This window comes from Eretmochelys imbricata, chromosome 11 (genome assembly GCF_965152235.1).
Source record: "Eretmochelys imbricata isolate rEreImb1 chromosome 11, rEreImb1.hap1, whole genome shotgun sequence".
In the NCBI taxonomy this organism is placed as follows: Eukaryota; Metazoa; Chordata; order Testudines; family Cheloniidae; genus Eretmochelys; species Eretmochelys imbricata.
The window spans coordinates 81389539-81408132 of record NC_135582.1 but is presented as its reverse complement, the minus strand read 5'-3'; the positions used below and the strand labels follow the sequence as shown (position 1 = coordinate 81408132).

Here is an 18594-nt window from a genome sequence, read left to right as displayed (position 1 = left end):
ACTATTCAAGGAGTTTTCTGCTACCCAAGAAAAACAAAGGTTGGAGGCCAAAACTAGATCTCAGACAATTGAACAAGTAAGTCAGACATCTGAAATTCAGAACAGAGTCCCTAGCAGCTATAATTTCCTCCGTGGAGTCTGGGGACTGGTTGGTGACTCTCAACCTCAAAGATGCATACTTCCACGTAACAATTCATCCCTCTTTCAAAAAAATTCTTCATTTTTCCACTTGAGCACGATCTCTCCCAGTACAGTAGGCTTTGGCTTTCTTCTGTCCCATGGGTTTTTCTCAAACATCCTGGTGTTTGCAGCTGCCTACCTCCATTGTCTAGGAATAACAGGTTTTCCCTACCTCAATAACTGGCTCCTCAAAAGATGGTCTGATCAGGAAGTGCTGTTGGCAGTTCAACCAACTTCACTTTTTCACAGTTTAGTTACACAGCAAATACTTTTTAATAGAAGTATTTCTGGATGCATGATGGGCAAGGCTTAGCTCCCTCCTGACAGGACATGTGATATGCCCAGTGTGTTCGCCACATACGTGGCCTATGTAAAATCATTACTTTGGTTTTAATTTTTTTTTTTTACTTTCAGCCCGTGTAGCAGTAGTAAAATCACGTGATATGCACTGGTCGCTTTTGGCTCAGCGGGATCAAAGAGATGTCAACCTCAGCTCTTTACGAATGCTAATAGTGGCAGATGGAGCTAATCCATGTAAGCGTGGGGATAATATTTTACATTTCTACAGTGTCTTTCAACCCTGGGTGTATGGAAGCATATTGCAAGTTATTTATAGTGCCTGTCACACTGACAGTGAGCAAACCTTAGTGACGGAGCTCAGCAGCCAGGAGAACAGCTGATCGACAGCAAAACAGAGTAGGGTGGGACAGTTCTTGACCAAGGATATTAGGGCAAAAGTCTGCTCTCATAAAGAGTTCCAAGAGATCTCGAACAGCTACAAAGAGCCTCCAGGAATGCAATCGCTGAAAGAACTCACAGAAATGACATGCTGTATGGAAGTCCATTTATTTACTGTGGAAGGAGGAAAGGCTGAACTGATCTTGTGAGGATTAAATGAGTAGTTCCAAAGAGTTTAGATATTTGAGACCTGATGCTTAGGGCATTAGGCCATTTACTCTGTAATAAAATGTTGACCATTGTACCCACAGAACTACCTACAATACTGTTACCACCATCCATTAATACTCAAACAATCACACACGACTTGGTAGTGCATTTCTCAGTGATTGAAGCATGATGGTAGTATAAGGCCCAGGAGCAATACAGAATGACTTGAACCGTCTTAGAAATTAACTCTGAAGTGTGCTGGCTGGAAAATTTTCCCTGCTACAATAAAATGGAATTTAAAATAATAAAGCTTGGGGCCCACGTGTCATTTTTTCACATGGGTCTGACATAGAGTTCTGAACACAAATGGAGCTTTTCAAAATCATGTAATGATTTTTAGAAGATGTGTATGCATCCTGGTCCCATGATACTTGCAGGAAACTTTATATGAGACAATTTTCAGGATTTTAATGACTGATCATTTATACCTTTACAAGATCCTTTGCAGAATTCCATGATTTTTAACTTTGCCTTTGCAGGGAGAGTTTCTCCACTGATTTCGCTTTGTGAATTAGTAATCGTTAAGGACCATATTTTAAAGGAATTGAGCAATGCAACACCTAACTGATTTAGGAGTCTAAATCTCATTTTCAAAAGGGCTTTAGGCACTTAGGGGCCAAAATTCCATCAACAGTCGATAGGTTTTAGGGTCCTAAGTGCCTAAAGCCCTTTTGAAAATGGGAAGTAGACTCTTAAATCAGTTAGGCGTTGCACTGCTGAGTGCAGCAATGACTGACTACCTGTGAATATGTGGGCCTGACTATGTTAGAATTTTGTGCAGCTCTGTTGCTTAAACACTAATGGGGTATGCTGTTCTTTAAAGAATAATCTGTCAAAAGTATGACTTGATGACGTGGTGTGAGGACATTTGCATATTCTACAGCTAAATCACAGGTAAAAATAAATATGGAAATTCTTTAGGGTAAAATGGATTTTTTTCAGCATTATCTCTCCTTGCAAAAATCATGCATGCTTTTCCCTTTTTGTGATTTATTGTATTTAGGGTCAATATCTTCCTGTGATGCATTCCTCAACGTATTTCAGTCCAGAGGTTTGAGACCAGAAGTTATCTGTCCCTGTGCCAGTTCTTCAGAGGCATTAACTGTTGCTATTCGCAGGTATTATATTTAGTGAGAATTTAACTAAATACATTTCTAACCTAGGCAAAATGTATGCTCTTCAAGTAGTGTCCCCATGGGAGCTCCACTTCAAGTGCTCATGCCCTTGCTCAGAGATTTTTCAGTTAGCAGTGTCTGTTCGACCCCCATATGTGTCCTGTGCCTCCTAGTGCCAGATACCGAGGCCTTATGGGGCTGTGGTGCAAACAGCTCTCAGTTCCTTCTCAACTGCCTCAGTTTGAGATGGAACGCTGGCGTGTCCGCCTGAGCATGCCTCAGCTTCTTGGGTATTTTGACAGTGGTTTAAATAGTTTCTGTAGTTAGTTATAGTTAGATAAGTAGTGAGGGGATTGTTTGATTCCTCTCTTTTCCCCTTGGGGAGACTTATTTTTTCCTGGCAGGGCATGCTTGGCTTGTCAGGTTTCAGATGTTGCCTCTCCTGCCAAGAGGCTATCCCTGTAAACGATGGCTGCTCTGACTGTGTCCATTGCTTGGGGGAGTTCCACATCTCCCAGAAGTGCAACTTTTGCCTAGCCCTCAAGTCCCGGGGAAAGGTAAACAGAGATTAAACTCAGACTGCTAATCATAGACCAACTTCTGAGTCCGGTCAGGAGACTCCCCCCAGTACGTCTGTCTCGGGGCAGATCCATGGTTCCATCAGCGCAGGCTTCCCCTAAGAAAGGGAAAACTTTGGACACCTCAGGGAAGGATTCCCAAAAGAGGAACATGGACTCTCACCTTAAGATGCCATCTTCAAAAAAGACAAGGATGTGGCAAGATCTACAGTCTCCAAAGCCTTGACCTCTCGTTTCGGTACCATTGAATCAAAGGACTCCTCCTCTGGTACCAGCAGGGCCATAAAATCCCGGAGCATGAACGAGAGACGTGGGTCTGGTAGGATCTCAGTACCTTCTAGCAGCAAAGAGGTCAAGTATAGACACTTGGGACTGGCACCGTCGAGTTCAGCGCACCCGTCGGTACCCATGCATGCGGTGTCCTTGGCACCAAGCAAGCAATGGCTCCAGACACCATCAGTGTCTATTTCAGTACACCGACCAGCAGTGGCTGTTGGCTTTGGTGACTGTGGCATTGCCTACTGCATCAGTACCAGTCCCCTATTCAGTACCACAGGAGTTCAGATATGCTAAGGATTTCTCTATAACGGATGACTGAGGGTCCCTGCTCCTCATGGGTACAGAGCGTCTCTCTCTATTGAGGCCCCAATCTCTGGACTACCACTATCCGGTACCACAGTACTTTACCATTTTCTCCAGGTGCTCCTCCTTTTATTTCTGAGGGCATTCTGCTCCAAAAAATTAAAAATTCTGTGCACAATATTTTTAAATTCTGCAAAATTCTGAAAGTTTTATTGGTCAATAAATAAATGCAGAGGCTCCAGCATGGCAGTGGGGAGCACATACCACTTGCTACATGAAGGTGGGAGATCACCCTGCAGCCTCCCCAGTGTTCCCACCCCCTACCCTGGGGACACGGACTCAGCGGTGAAGCTGCACCAGACCCTGACACAGCACAAGGCCTGGGCCTACCCCAGAAACACCCTGGGGCCCTGCCCCTCTGCACCAGGTGTATGGCAGGCAGGCTCAACCAGGCAGAAAGGGGAGGGGATCAGTGTGGGGTGATCCAGGTGTGGGGTGAGAGGATTCTGTGTGGGACAATCTGAGTGCAGGCAACTCAGTGGAGAGTCTAGGTGTGGGGGGATCTGGATGCACAGAGGCTCATTTGGGGGTGCGTTTCCAGGTGCAGGGCAATGGGACTCTTCAGGAGATTCCAGGTGAAAGTGGTTGGGGCTCAGCGGAGGGGTCTGGGTGTGGGGGTCTCAGCAAGGGGACTGGGGGAGTGGGGCTTGGTGCTGTGGGGGTCTGGATGCAGCTAGTTGAGTGATGCGTAACTGCTCTTGCAGCTTCTCTTTGCTTCCCTGTCAGAAAGTCATTTTTCTGCAGTGAAGCAAAGAAATCTGCAGGGGACATAAATTCTGCGCATGCGCAGTGGCACACAGTTCCCCCAGGAGTATCCTTTGGATGAGATGGAGGTGGATGAAAGAGACTTCCAGTTGGTCTCCTTTATTTCTATTTTGGTTTCTCCAACATATCCTTTCAGGAACCCACTCTCTGAAATCAGGGAAAATCAGAATCATTATCAAGAGTGGTGGAATCAACCCTACATGCCACCCTCTCTCCAGTATTCCCCCCCATGGCCATACTGGGACCCCTGGGCTGCCTATCGACAACAATTTGCCAGACCACCGATACCATATTATCTGGAGGCTAGAGTTGTCCGGCCCTCTCGTTCCCGCAGCGCCCCCACAGGCAGAGGTGTTTGAGGAGCAGGAGGCCAGGGAGGATAAGGAGGCCAGCTCTCAAGCACCTATTTCATCCTCATTTCTGGCTGAAGCTCTCTTCCATCTTCCATGGCTGGTGATTTTCAGCAATTTAGAGACCTCATAAAGAGGGTAGCTGACGCTCTTCGGATTCCACATGAAGGAGTCCAGGACTCACAACACAAACTGTTGGATATCCTGCAGTCAGCAACACCCGCCAGGGTGCTGTTGCCCATTAACGAGACACGACTAGATCAAGCTACGCCAGAGTGGCAGACACCTGCCACTATTCCGCCCACGTGTGAACAGGCAGGTAACACAGCACAAGGAACCATAGGGTACATGCGCAGGCCAAACGGACAATCAGAGTACAACTTCCGGTTACCCAAAAGACAAAAATTAGAGGCTCATCTGAGGCTTGCTCAGTGTCTCATTTTAAAGATCACCTTTGAAACTGGCCTTGTGCCCTTTTCCCCTACTTTACGATGAATACAGATGATCTGACTGAGGTTTTTTTTGTTTTTGCATCTGCTTCAGAAATGTCAGTCGTATCCAGTCTGATCTTCCCTGGTTTTGTAGGAGATCTCAAGGATGTTGAGTGTGAGCTCTGTAATAACATTAACTGAAGGAATGAGGGTATTGAGTCTTTAGCTAAACGGCTTCCTCTCTCTAAAATGTTAACATTTGTTTAACATAAGTGAGTAATTTTAAAAAAAAAGTTTTAACCATCTAAAAAATACCACTGGGAATCCAAAGGGCTCTGAGGAGCACTCTTAGGGAAGGGAAAATAACTATTTTGTAGTAAGTGAAAATTGATGTGATTATTCAGCAGGGTCACAGATAGGAACGTTTTTGAGTAATTTGTTGTCAAAATACACTGTTTTCTTGAAAAGTATCTATTTCAATTAAGTTTTAATTGGGAAGGTTTCTGAGGTTAAGGGTTCAGTCTCCAGTGAGTGAGGGAAACCCCTGAATTGAAAACTTAACTTTCTTGATCTGGAAAACAGATGTTTCAATACTGTTCCATTTTGCAAATACGTTCAAAAGGTTTTGGGTTTGTTCCAATATGGAATAAGAACAGATTTCAGAACCTCACAATTTGTCTCAAAATGCAATTGGCAGTCTCCAGTGAGCTGTGCTCAGAGTATACACACAACTGAATGCATTCCTCCAAAAGTCAAGACTGGTTTTAGTTTATCTTTACAGTGGTGGGAGATTGCCCATTTGGTTAGAGAACTAATGGTTCTACATCCTCATCTCTCCACGATGACAGGACCCATGCTAAAGAATTACACCAGCATTTAAATAGGAACACACATTACAGGGTGCAAACACTTAGATAAGTAGAGAGAGAAGATCAGAGGGCTTCCTTCCATATTAAAATGTTACTACCACCACCACCACATGGATCCTACATAGCTCGTTTCATCTGTAGATCTCATTGCACTTTACAAAGAGAGAACAATATAATTATCCCCGTTTTACAGATGGGGAAACTGAGGCACGGGGATGAAGCAACTTGCCCAAGGTCACCCAGCAGAATCAGGAACCGAGCCCAGGTCTCCTGAGTCCCGGTCAAGTGCTGTATCCACTAGACCATGCTACTAAAAGGTTTTTGGTCTGTGGTAGATGAAGTACTGTAAATAATATCAGTTAGAGCCCAGCTTTAGTTGGTCTCCTTACTGATATGGCTTCCATGGTTAAACTTGCCATGCACTTTCATCCCTGACAGAACTGCACAGAGCTTCTTTGTTGAATGTGTTGCCATTGGGGTATTCCCAGTGTCATTGCTGTTTTGATATTTTACTTTGTTTTTCAGACCTCCAGATTTGGGTGGGCCACCCCCTGGGAAAGCAGTGTTGTCTATGAATTGTTTGAGTTACAGCGTGATTAGAGTGGATACAGAAGAAAAATTGTCAGTACTCACTGTACAGGATGTTGGTCAGGTTATGCCTGGAGGTAGGATGAGTATACTTCATGTATATTTAATAGAAGTCCACTGAATTTCTGATGATGTTGTGGTGTATTTTGGTTTGATCAAATAAGTAGCACTCTGTCCTGGATGAAAGTGGCCTTACAGCTGTACGGCCTGCTGCCTTAGCGTGTGTGCTTTAATTCTTGAAAGTATTTTTTAAGAGCAGTCTGAAAGTATCAAATATTAAAAATCTGAGTATATGAGGGAACTATTTTAATCTGATTTTTAGTTTGGAATGAGAGGAGGTGTTGCTTTTGATTCATTCTTCCACTGGACCACATTATTGGTAGAATTAAGGTGTAACAAACTACTGTGTATTTCTTAAGTGGAGCTACTTAATTGTTGAATGGCATAACAAAAATATAATAAAGGGGAAAATTAAGATATGCTGTGTATTCTAGCTGCTGTTTTGTCTTATCCCACCAGTTCTTTCTTCTGCCAATTGATGATGATATTACTGTTCCTCTCGTATGGTCCTTCTTTTGGCAGTTGTTTTAAAGCATATTTGCAAGTAGCTAAAATTATTTGTGGCTTAAGCAAAAGTTTGACTAGATTAATGAATGGACTGTTTAAAAACCTCAGTCATGGACATTCATCATGTCCAACAAACCTTCAGTGTCTGGGGAAAATAGCTCTGTACTTTGCTTCAAATCATTTGGAAGACTAGAGTGCCCTGACTGCTTGTCATGACAGGAACATGTAGTCTAAGAGTGGAATTTGCTGAGACAATTCAAGCTCTGCAGTCCAGTTTCCTGAATGGGTAAATCTCTCTTATCTTGTTGGCAGGTAAACCATTGAACAGGTTGTTTTAAACTTCTCCTAAGCTCTCAGTCCTTTTGAGAACTGAGACGTTTGATTCTCAGAAAGTAGTATAGTTTTTTTTCAATTTTCTTTAAAAATGAGCTCTTTGAGCAAGTCACTGATACTTTCTGTCTTCGACAATATTCCTGCATAAAAGGGAAAATAAGAGGGTATTTGAGCGATATGGTCTTTGAGTTCCTCACAGTACTGAGTTCTGCCTTGCCTGATCTAGTTAAATATAGCATGCAGGTGTGACTATCTGCAGAATCCAAAGGAAAAATCTGCTTCAGAAGAGGAAGAAAATAGATCCAGGCTCTAGCATCATGAAAACATGAGGCTGGAAGGGACCTCCAGAGTCACCGAGTCCACCCTCTACACTGCAACAGGACCAAGTGAACCTAGACCATCGCTGGCAGGTGTTTGTGTAATCTTATACATTTCCAGTGATGGGGATTCCAGAACCTTCCTTGGAAGCCTCTTCCAGATATTAACTAACCTTATCGTTAGAAAGTTTTTTCCTAGTATCTAACCTAGATCTCCCTTGGTGCAGATTAAGCTGGTGACTTCTTGTCCTGCTGTCAGTGGGTATGGAAAACTGATCCCCGTCCTCTGTATAACAGGCCTCAATGTACTGGAAGAGGCTCATCATCCCCTCCTCAGTCGTCTCTTCTCAAGACTGAACATGCCTCGCTTTTAACTTCTTCTCGTAGGTCGGGATTTCTAACCCTTTGATTGTTTTTGTTGTTCTCCTCTGGACTCTCTCCCATTGGTCCACATCTCTGTTAAAGTTTGGCAGCCCGAACGGGGCACAGTATTCCACCTGAGGCCTCACTAGTGCCAAAGAAAGCAGGACAATTACCTTTTATCTTACGTACGACACTCCGTTTAACACACCCCAGAATTATATTGGCCTTTTTTGCAACTGCATCATATTGACTCATTCAATTTATGATCCACTGTACCCCCCAGATCCTGTTCAGCAGTACGAGCACCTGGCCAGTTACTCCCCATTTTGTACTTGTCCATTTGCTTTTTCCTTTCCTTTGCACTTATCCTTATTGGATTTCATCTTGTTGGATTTCAGACCAATTGTCCAGTTTGTCAAGGGTGTTCTGAATTCTAATCCTGTCCTCCAGAGGGCTAGCAACCCCTTCTAGCTTGGTGTTATCTGCAGATTTTATAAGCATACTCTCCACTCCCGTTACCCAAGTCATTAATGAAAATACCGAATTGTATGAAGAGAAGGGGAACTCTGTCCTTTCCTTCAGAGTTCTGTGTGGCATCCAATATCCATAACAAATTTCACATCAGACAAGAGCTAAACTGACTGTCCCATTTATTCCATATGTCAAATAGAATCATAGCAGAATCTTAGAAAATTAGGGTTGGAAGAGACCTCAGGAGGTCATCTAGTCCAACACCCTGCTCAAAGCAGGACCAACCCCAACTAAATCATCCCAGCCAGGGCTTTGTCAAGCCAGGCCTTAAAAACCTTTAAGGATGGAGATTCCACCGCCTCCCTAGGGAACCCATTCCAGTGTTTCACCACCCTCCTAGTGAAATAGTTTTTTCTAATATCCAGCCTAGACCTCCCCCACTGCAACTTGAGACCATTGCTCCTTGTTCTGTCATCTGCCACCACTGAGAACAGCTGAGCTCCATCCTCTTTGGAACCCCCCTCACTCTTCAGGTAGTTGAAAGCTGCTGTCAAATCCCCCCTCACTCTTCTCTTCTGCAGACCAAATAAGCCCAGTTCCCTCAGCCTCTCCTCGTAAGTCATGTGCCCCAGCCCCCTAATCATTTTCCTTGCCCTCCACTGCACTCTCTCCAATTTGCCCACATCTTTTCTGGAGTGGGGGCCCCAAAACTGAACACAGTACTCCAGATGTGGCCTCACCAGTGCCAAATAGAGGGGAATAATCACTTCCCTCAGTCTGCTGGCAATGCTCCTACTAATGCAGCCCAATATGCCATTAGCATTCTTGGCAACAAGGGCACACTGTTGACTCTGATCCAGCTTCCCATCCACTGTAATCCCCAGGTCCTTTTCTGCAGAACTGCTGCTTAGCCAGTTGGTCCCCAGCCTGTAGCAGTGCATGGGATTCTTCCATCCTAAATGCAGGACTCTGCACTTGTCCTTGTTGAACCTCATCAGATTTCTTTTGGCCCAATCCTCCAATTTGTCTAGATCACTCTGGACCCTATCCCTACCCTCCAGCATATCTACCTCTCCCCCCAGCTTAGTGTCATCCACGAACTTGCTGAAGGTGCAATCCATCCCATCATCCAGATCATTGATAGCAAGTCTGGATGTTTAAGAATCATTGGGCTGGGTTGAATGGATATATATGAAGTCTCAGCCAAGTTCCAGTCAAAAACTAATTTTGTCTTATCACTCCAACATGAGAAATTACTCTGTTCAGTCTTAATGGTAAAATGTCCTAATTTAGAAGGGATCTGGGCCTATTATTGATGCATTATTCTGTCTTGTCAGACTGTGGTATTGGACATTAATTTATTTGAGCAACTCCTATATTCCATTCCCATTGACTCAAGTATAGACAATGTCATAGAAGGACGAGACCTATTTCAGCATACAGCTATTTAATAGCATTTGAATAGCTGCATCAGAAAATAATGTATCTTATTTGTCTGTGCAAAGAGTTTACTTTTCAGGTGCTTAGTGTATTGAACAAACAAATGCAAAAGGTTATTGGATTGTTCTCTGATAGTGATTATCCTATATTAGAGCTTTAGGGGAGGTTGGTTTTATGAGCTTTTTGAAGTTAATTGAATTTGATATCCACATATTTAATTGTCCCATCTTGCCATCTGTCAGTGTCATTTTGTCCTCAAATGACCTATGCTGGCTACTGTATTGTACTAATTTGTGAGTATCACTGTCTTCTGCTGGTTAGAATCAGACCTGCTCATTTGTGTTTGGTCTTGCTTTTTGGTAGAGGTTGTGGTGACTGTATGTGAGCCTTAATGTTACTGCCAGTAGCATTGTTGTCTCGCTCCACAGAGAGAGACAAGGTTATTGGAAGGTAATCAAGGCTACTACTCACGTCACGCATGCAGGTTAGCTGATGACTGTGGCACCTGTGTGTGACCGTAGGTCATTGCACTGTGTATCTAATTCTCACCTGCATCGCCGTTAAGGAAAGCACTGTAGATAGCTTTTGAATTAATTGAAGAACCTTTTTTGCGGCCACAGGAAAGGACTAATTCTCCGTTGGCATGCCTGCTTAACAGCCTTATATTTGGAACTCATCAGGATTATGAATCTGAAAATGGGTTTATGCGTAGCTGAGCCTGAAGCTAATGGTTCGTACGTCTGTGTAACTTAAGTTCCAATTTCTAGTCCACGCCCGCAGGGCTAGGAAGAGAGGTGTACATCCTGCCTAGCAACTGGTGAGCTCTCACTAGAGCAGTTTAAACTTTTTGTCCTGTGTCAAAGCTTTGGTTGCAGTGTTACCTTATTGGGGTTGCCAGATGCTATCATGTAAACAGATCCAAAGTTCCACTTTATTGATAATGATGATCATTCTGGTGGACAATTTAAAATTAGGATGGAGACCAGTGGGTAACTGACACATTCGTCTTTCACACGCTCAGTTTCATTAGGGTGAATTAAGGGTCTCCTAGTTCAGACACAGGCTGGCAAGGACAGAAATGTCCTCTGAAGGCTGACATTTCCTTAGCTGCCACCAAAGATTTTAGTCTCTGTCTGCACCAGGCCAGGCTTGGGGGCTGAGTTATACAAATTCAGTGAGGGAGGGAATATTCCTGTTTCTATTCAGTGACCTCTCTCAGCACTTACTGGACAGTGGTAGAAGCAAGTGCTGCCTATAAGCCCCTCAAGGCTTCAGTTCAAAGACTGACTTGGAAAATTGTGGCAGATGGTAAGAGAAGCTGTGCACAGGCTTGCCTGCCCGAGCTAGCTTGAATGCAGCTAGTGTGATTAATGAAGGCAGCGCTGTGTGGGTGTCAGCACAGGGAGGGCGAGCACAGTGCAGACCGTGGGTCCGTACCTGGCTCGCTAGCCCATGCTGTGCTGTCTTCACTGCTGCTGTTACCTGTGCTAGACCATTCACAGCTCTTGCTGCATGGACATACCCATCGTTTGTCCTGGCTCTTTCCACGTCGCTTCCCATCTACACAGCAGCCTGCGCTGGGGCCAAGAGGGTCCAGAACCCGTGTGTCCCTAAGAAACACTGTCAGAAGCTCCAAGGATTTCACAGGGCGCTCTGAGCGAGATGTAATGGGGCAGGATGGGGACTTGGATTAAGGGATTGGCTTCTCATTTCAAATTTTCAGAAGCCCAGAAAAGAATCCACACACCCAGATGGGTGCTGCTGGTCAGCTCCTGGCCTGAGCCTGGTTAACACTCCCGTCAGGGCCACACACTGGCTCAGACAGATGCAGCTTGAAGCACCTTTCACACACTGATTACAGAGATCCCAGAGCAATGGAGAACTGGAGCCTGTGCAAGTGGAGAAAAGAGCACAGCAAGCCTGTGCTGTTGAGGGGGCTGAGCTCAGCTCAGCCTGGGGACTGGAGGGATGCCCAAGGGAGAAAGGGCCCTGCAAGGAATGACACTTCCTCCTGGAGCCTGCAGCAGCCAACACTAACAGTGCTTCCTGCCAGGAACTTGGGAGGCGGGAGGGAGGGAAGAACAGAAGTCCCTTGCAGGGGTGCTAGTCCTGTGGAGGAAGGGTCCTCAGTCACTAATTCCCGCTGCAGGGGGCGGGTGAACCGCAGAGGGCATGTGGGGACAGGGAAAAGGAGGCTCTGTAGCAGTAACAGGTGCAAGCACATGGAGTTAAAAAAAAAAAAAAAAAAAAAAAAGCAATTTCAATTTACTTACCCCAATATCACTTCTGGTTACGGACATCCAGCTTTGGAAACCAACAAGCCGGCAGAAGGATATAGAAAGGATGGTTCTAGACTATTCTCAGCGGTAGAAGAGGACAGGACAAGGAGTAATGGTCTCAAGTTGCAGTGGGGGAGGTTTAGGTTGGATATTAGGAAAAACTTTTTCACTAGGAGGGTGGTGAAACACTGGAATGCGTTACCTAGGGAGGTGGTAGAATCTCCTTCCTTAGAAGTTTTTAAGGTCAGGCTTAACAAAGCCCTGGTTGGGATGATTTAATTGGGGATTGGTCCTGCTTTGAGCAGGGGGTTGGACTAGATGACCTCCTGAGGTCCCTTCTAACCCTGATATTCTATGATTCTATGAAATACTCTGTGGTTTTGCTCCCTTTTTCAACAGAGAGCTCGTTAGCCCACTTGAAGAGATGGCAACCCTGCCTACATGCTGGCCCTAGTTTGGATAACACAGGGTGGGGTAAGGGTAGGGTTCCAGCTGCTCTACTGACCCACCTAGGCCATCCCATCCTGGTCTTCGTTCTCCTGCATCTGAGCTGGCTAGCTCCATCATCATCATCACCACCCCCATGCAGTTGGCAAGTTATCTTGTACTGCCCCATCTCAGACGCGGTCAAATACTGGCTCTCCCAGGGATTGGGAAATGCAGAATACTCCCAGCAAGCTGGCACAGGCATAGACGCCTGTATGGAGTGCTGTATCTTGAGAGACCCATGGGTGGCCTCAGAGCAAGAGAGCCACTGATTGCTGTGAAAAAGGCCAGTATGATCTCTGATTTGCGAACACGAGTGCTCCAGAGCAGGGAGAAGATAATCTCTGTAGACAACTTTAGTGAGACCAGACTGGAAATTCGCCTTGCGTTCTGTGGCCCTCAGTACGAGAATGGTGTAGAAAATTGAAGAGACTTCATAGAAGAGCAACAAGAATAAGGCAGTAGAGGGAATGATTTATGAGGAAGTATTAAAACAGCTAAACATAGATAGTTTATCTAAGGAATGGAAAATATCAACAAACTCTGAAGGAAAGCTTATTTATGGTGGTACCAGGTGATGTAATCTGAAGTAATGAGTTGGTGAAGAAAAGGAAATTTTAGGCAACATAGCAAAGGAGTTCTGTTAGATTATGAAAGAGCATCTCAACGGCTGTTGGAAACTTGGCATGTTTGAAAAGAAGACTGGACAAAGTACTAGAAAAATTCATTTGAACCAATCCTAAACTGGCAGCAGGAATAAAAGTGGCCTAATAGCTTTTGTTTCCATTTCTAACTTGCGTGTGTCGCATATTTAATTTAAGGATTTAATGTCTCCGAATATGCTATGTGCAACAGTAAATCAAAAGCAATTATTAATTTGTAATTGGTATTATCGAAATTTGTCATCTTTAATACTACATAAATCCTCATTTACCTAACCAGCTGCCCTGGGTTATATTTTGGCCTTCATATTCAAAAGCAAATGCTAAGAGGTTGTGGTATTATGTAGTAAGGCCTAGAACATAATGGGGAGGGGGGATCAGAAATTTGAAAGTTTGTAGTTTTCATATCTAGAGAATACATAAATCAGAGATAGCGTTACTCAGATTATCGAAATGCTTTTTAAATTTCTATAACAAAACCCTCCTTTTTGACATTTTTTTTATATGTAATGTTTGTGGTTTAGACAATTTCTGTGTCTACCAGTTTACCAAAATATACATAGATGATAATACCATTGCATTCTTGCTCTATCTCTTTAGCTAATGTGTGTGTTGTGAAGGTGGATGGAACTCCTTATCTATGTAAAACTGATGAGGTTGGTGAAATATGTGTGAATTCTGGTGCAACTGGGACAGCATACTATGGTCTGCTTGGAATCACCAAGAATGTGTTTGAGGTTTGTGTCTTTCTATAATTTTTATGCCCTTGATAACCTTTGATTAAAAAGATTCTTTTATTATTTCAGTTAGTGAGGAGATACATAATTCTGTCTATCAGTTTCTTTTTGCAGGTGTGACTGGGGTCCTGGGAGAGGGGGAAATGCTGAGAGTGCTTAATTAATTAATTACACTTACAGTCCATTCTTATTAACTAAACTAAAATTTATTTAAAAAGAGGAGAGCAAGCATATTGGTTAAAGGATCATTATACATACAGATACAAAGAGAGTTCTTAGGTCAGTCTGATAGTAGAGATGGTGAGCTTTAGAGTTACAAAGAATCTTTTCCAGAATCAGTTCATTGGGTTATAGTCCAGTGTCCAATATCGGGGCAATCCAGAATGGAACTGGAAACCTCAGTCTTGCAACTCAGACTTCCCCGATGAAGCTTAAGCAGATCTGAGATGAAAGATCAGGGCCCAAGAGTTTTTATAGATCCCTGGCAGGCTATTGTCAGCCTCTTGATAGCAGGTGTTCCTTCAGTGAAGAATAGTGTCTTTGAAGTAACCTCCTATTTCCGAAGCAACACTGGTAATTAGCTTCACGGATTAACATAAGGCAATCGCTTATCTCCCACCATTTATAAGGAGTTTACTATGTACTTCAGAGAGAAATGAAGACAGTGATATCACTGCATTCACAGTTCATTTAAATATTAACAAACCCTTTTGATCTCTGAATTAACAGAATACAGCGATAGACAGGAACCGTTTGGTTACATTGTCAACCTCTAACAATATATATGTAAACACACAAAAAACACAAACATTGTCTACTAATATGTCTCTAAAGGTTGAATCTGAGTCAGTTAGTGGGCTAGCTGTGTAACCCTTTCTGGACCTGTGTCACAGCAGATATGCTCATGTTGATTGCAACAGCATCTGTTTTAATTAATTCAATAAAAACCAGGGCAAAATACACCTCTCTTCATCCACTCGAATAACACATCACACCTGCAACTTGTTTTTGCTTTAACCAAATTATGAAATAGCGTTAGCAGTCAATCATCTTTTTTTATATTCAGGATGCTAGTATCATGCTAATATTCACATCCTGTACGTAATCCGTGTAGGATCATCTCCCCTCTGGGCCAGCACAGTGTTAGCTTGGAAAGTTACATTAAGACATTTCAAAAATGATATTGCATAAAGTCAGGTGATGATTCGCATAGATCTGATACCACGTCATAATCCCCTACATGCATACTAATATTATTCAGCTATTGCCACATTGCTTAAGTAACAATTTTCCTAGTGTATTGAAAACCATACGCATGTTTTTGATCTAAAAGTAGATTTTGATTACTTGCTGTAATCCTTAGAACTCTGAATAATCTGCAGTTGTATAACACGTGAGACGATGTTCCTTCAGGCTTGGAGGCAGTTTGAAGAGAGGATGAAATAAGAACAGGCAGCCTCGCTGCATTTGGTGGCAGATGCAAAACCCGTAGTTTTGCCCAAGCTTTACTGCAGCAGTGTCTGAATCTCATGTTTTCACACATACAGGCCCATTCCCCAGAAAGCACAACCAAAAAGTAGTACCTTACGCATGCTTGCCAGCAAGGAAGGAAGGAAGTGACCATTGTTGTCCTGTTTTACTTTTGGGAGGCACTCAGACGCTGCTGTTGCAGACACCAGTGCTATCATGGGATCAGGGAGGGTTTTCTGTTTCAAAAATGATGCGTCGGGACTCTTCTATACAAGGAGTCCTGGCCATCTTCCTCGTACCTGAACCAGGTTATGTTTCTGGAGGGAGTTCTTGCTGAGGGTTTCCAATGTCAGGCTGTCCAGTCATGTAGCAGTGAGGAGGCAGGCAGGCCAGGTGGGGTAGTCCTCAGAAACGGTAAGGAAACCAGCAGAGGCAACACAAGAGGAGTTGTTCGTGGACCTTACCTGGTTAAAACACAAGCTCTGGTTTTCAATTTTGGGTTATGTTCCAGCTCTGTCATGGACTTGCTATGTGACCTTGGGTAAGTCACTCAGCTCCTGTTGTGCCTGTTCTCCCCCTGTAATAGGATTGTACTTGCCTACCTCACAGCGCGAGTTACAGCCACGTCAGCCAGGAGGACAGTAAATTCTCTCTCGCTCTCTCTAGTGCATTCTGTGTTTAATCATAAAAGATTTTCACTGAAACAGAAGGTGAATGCGTTTTAGCTTCACAGTACTCGCTAAAAAGTGAATTGCCTGTGGTGTGTATCTGAATACTTTATCTTCTGTATTCTATCAGACCATTCCAGTGACAGCAGCAGGGGTGCCTGTTTCAGATCAACCCTTCACGAGAACAGGATTGCTTGGCTTTATTGGACCTGTAAGTATGAATGGACAAAACTGTTCCAAATGCCCAAGTGAATCCACTATTGAATTAATAGAATACCCAATAGGAAGTAGATAGGAGGATCTAGGAAAACAGAACAGGAATACTGAAATATAATCTTGTGTGACAATCTGCAGATCAGATGAAACTAAGGCTGGAATGTCAAGTTAGTATTGCTCTCCCAAGGGGAAGTATCCTCCAGATATCTTCTCCAGCTGTTGGATCATGGGTTCCTAGTGCTCCTGATTTCAACGCCAAATGACAGGATCATGTCCCTGAACTCATTTGATGGAGCAAGAGCACATCTTGGGTCAAGTAGCCGGCTTTGGCAGCTAGCCGCCTCCTTCTGTGTGAGCACAGCTGCATTCAACAGGATTCTCTATCCACAGAGTCTGTTTTCCTCATATAAGTCTATATAATTCACTCTCTCATCCATAGGGTTGATGCTCTTGTATTGCCGGGAGTCTTGGGTTTGCGTTTTGTGTGGCTTTTCTATTTCTAAGCCTGTCGTCTTTTCAGGACAGTTTGGTTTTTGTGGTGGGAAAGCTGGATGGCCTGATGGTGGTGAACATTCGCAAACACAATGCTGATGATGTAGTAGCCACCGCACTGGCAGTGGAACCAATGAAGTTTGTCTACAGAGGAAGGTGAATATTTTGAGAGGAACTTATTCCCTAACATTGTATTCTTGTGTATTTATCCTCTGCTCATCCAGCATTTCACAATGCTTTCAAGGTGTGGGAGATTTCTGAATTGAACTTCTAGACATGTGCTTTGGGGGCAAGACGCCACCATGTGAGTATGAATATGAAAGTGTGGCTTCCCGTGCAGCATACAGCATGAAACCTAATTTATGTAAACTAGATTCTAAATTGTTTAAAATTGCCTTGACCTGGTGAAATCATTAGTCTTACTGACCTCTTCTCTCTGTGTTTAAGTTTCTAATTAAAACTTTACAATACCTCTTTGTTCAGTTTTGCATCATCTGTGTATGTATTTAATTTTGATTTCTAAAAAAATAAATGTGGATGCCTATCCAGAGCTCTAGGCACCCTAACACAAGACAAATAAAATTAAGTAGCAGCTTCCCCCCAAGAGCCAGCAGAACTGAGACCCCTACCAAACCTAGAACACAAGTTCCCTTCCCCGTAACAGAGCTAACCCCTCCAGACATCTCCGTCCCACAGCTGCTCATGCTAATAGATGCACCTGGCAACATGCTCTGAGAAGAACAAGCTGGCTGTTTGGGGCCTCTGAAGGACCCTCAAAAGTAATACTATAGTGCCCAACTTACCGTTCTTACGTAGAGGGGCATTCAGCTCAGGTGTCCACACTGATTACAGCTGTGGCATGAGGAACTGCTGTTGAGTTACTTGTTGAACCTACAGCAAAAGTGTATCGTTTCCTCATCAGTGTGTCACTTCCATCAATTAAGGCATCATTTTCAAAAATTGGCTCCCAGCTTGTTGAGGTATTGCTAGCCTTTTCCCCCTTGGAGACCTGGGTTCAAAGCCAGTTTGGCCCACAAAGGAAGCAGGTGTCTAGTTATCAGTCTAGATATACAGCTAGACATGCCACCCTTTGATCTGGTATAGTTGTCCACCTCTTTCAGAGAGAGATTCAGTAGTTAGATGTAGGTTAGATCTTCAATGTGCACGACAAAGTTAGATAGTGAAAGTTTGCACAGCTCCTGTATGTGTTGAACCCTGCTTGTAATAGCACATGTACCATAGTGGTGAAGTGAAAATTCTCTCAAGTCTGAGAAAAGAACATTAAAATAAACTGCTTCTTGTCCTCAAGTTGTGAATGATTTTGTGGTGGTCTGGCATAAATAATGTTTGTGTCTGTGAAAACTGTTCCACAGGAGTTACAGCCATCCATATTGTAATAAACCCTGCTGGGTTCATTATACGTAGCATCTTTTCTAGTCCTATCATTCTTCTGTCCTTTGTGTTCTAGGATAGCAGTGTTTTCTGTGACCGTTTTGCATGATGATCGAATAGTGCTTGTGGCAGAGCAGCGCCCTGATGCATCAGAGGAGGATAGTTTTCAGTGGATGAGCAGGGTTCTACAGGTAGTCAGATCTGTCCTTTCTCTCTTTTCAGGTGAATAAGGCTA

General features: G+C 43.7%; 1 protein-coding gene across 8 annotated transcripts in view; it reads left to right on the top strand.

The window, feature by feature from the left end:
• The window catches only part of DIP2A (disco interacting protein 2 homolog A), a 241219-nt gene that overhangs the window by 179904 nt on the left and 42721 nt on the right, over positions 1-18594 (top strand). For 7 of the 8 annotated variants that reach the window (XR_013347437.1, XM_077829458.1, XM_077829453.1 and 4 more), the window contains 7 exons: positions 595-714; positions 2132-2246; positions 6404-6543; positions 13985-14121; positions 16390-16470; positions 16996-17123; positions 18436-18550. Coding sequence is in view for 7 of the 8 variants with exons in the window: in XM_077829458.1 (XP_077685584.1) it covers positions 595-714; positions 2132-2246; positions 6404-6543; positions 13985-14121; positions 16390-16470; positions 16996-17123; positions 18436-18550 (836 nt within the window). In the remaining variant the exon portion in view is untranslated. Of the gene's footprint in view, positions 1-594; positions 715-2131; positions 2247-6403; positions 6544-13984; positions 14122-16389; positions 16471-16995; positions 17124-18435; positions 18582-18594 lie in introns of all 8 variants that reach the window. The other variant, XM_077829459.1, reaches the window with a different exon arrangement.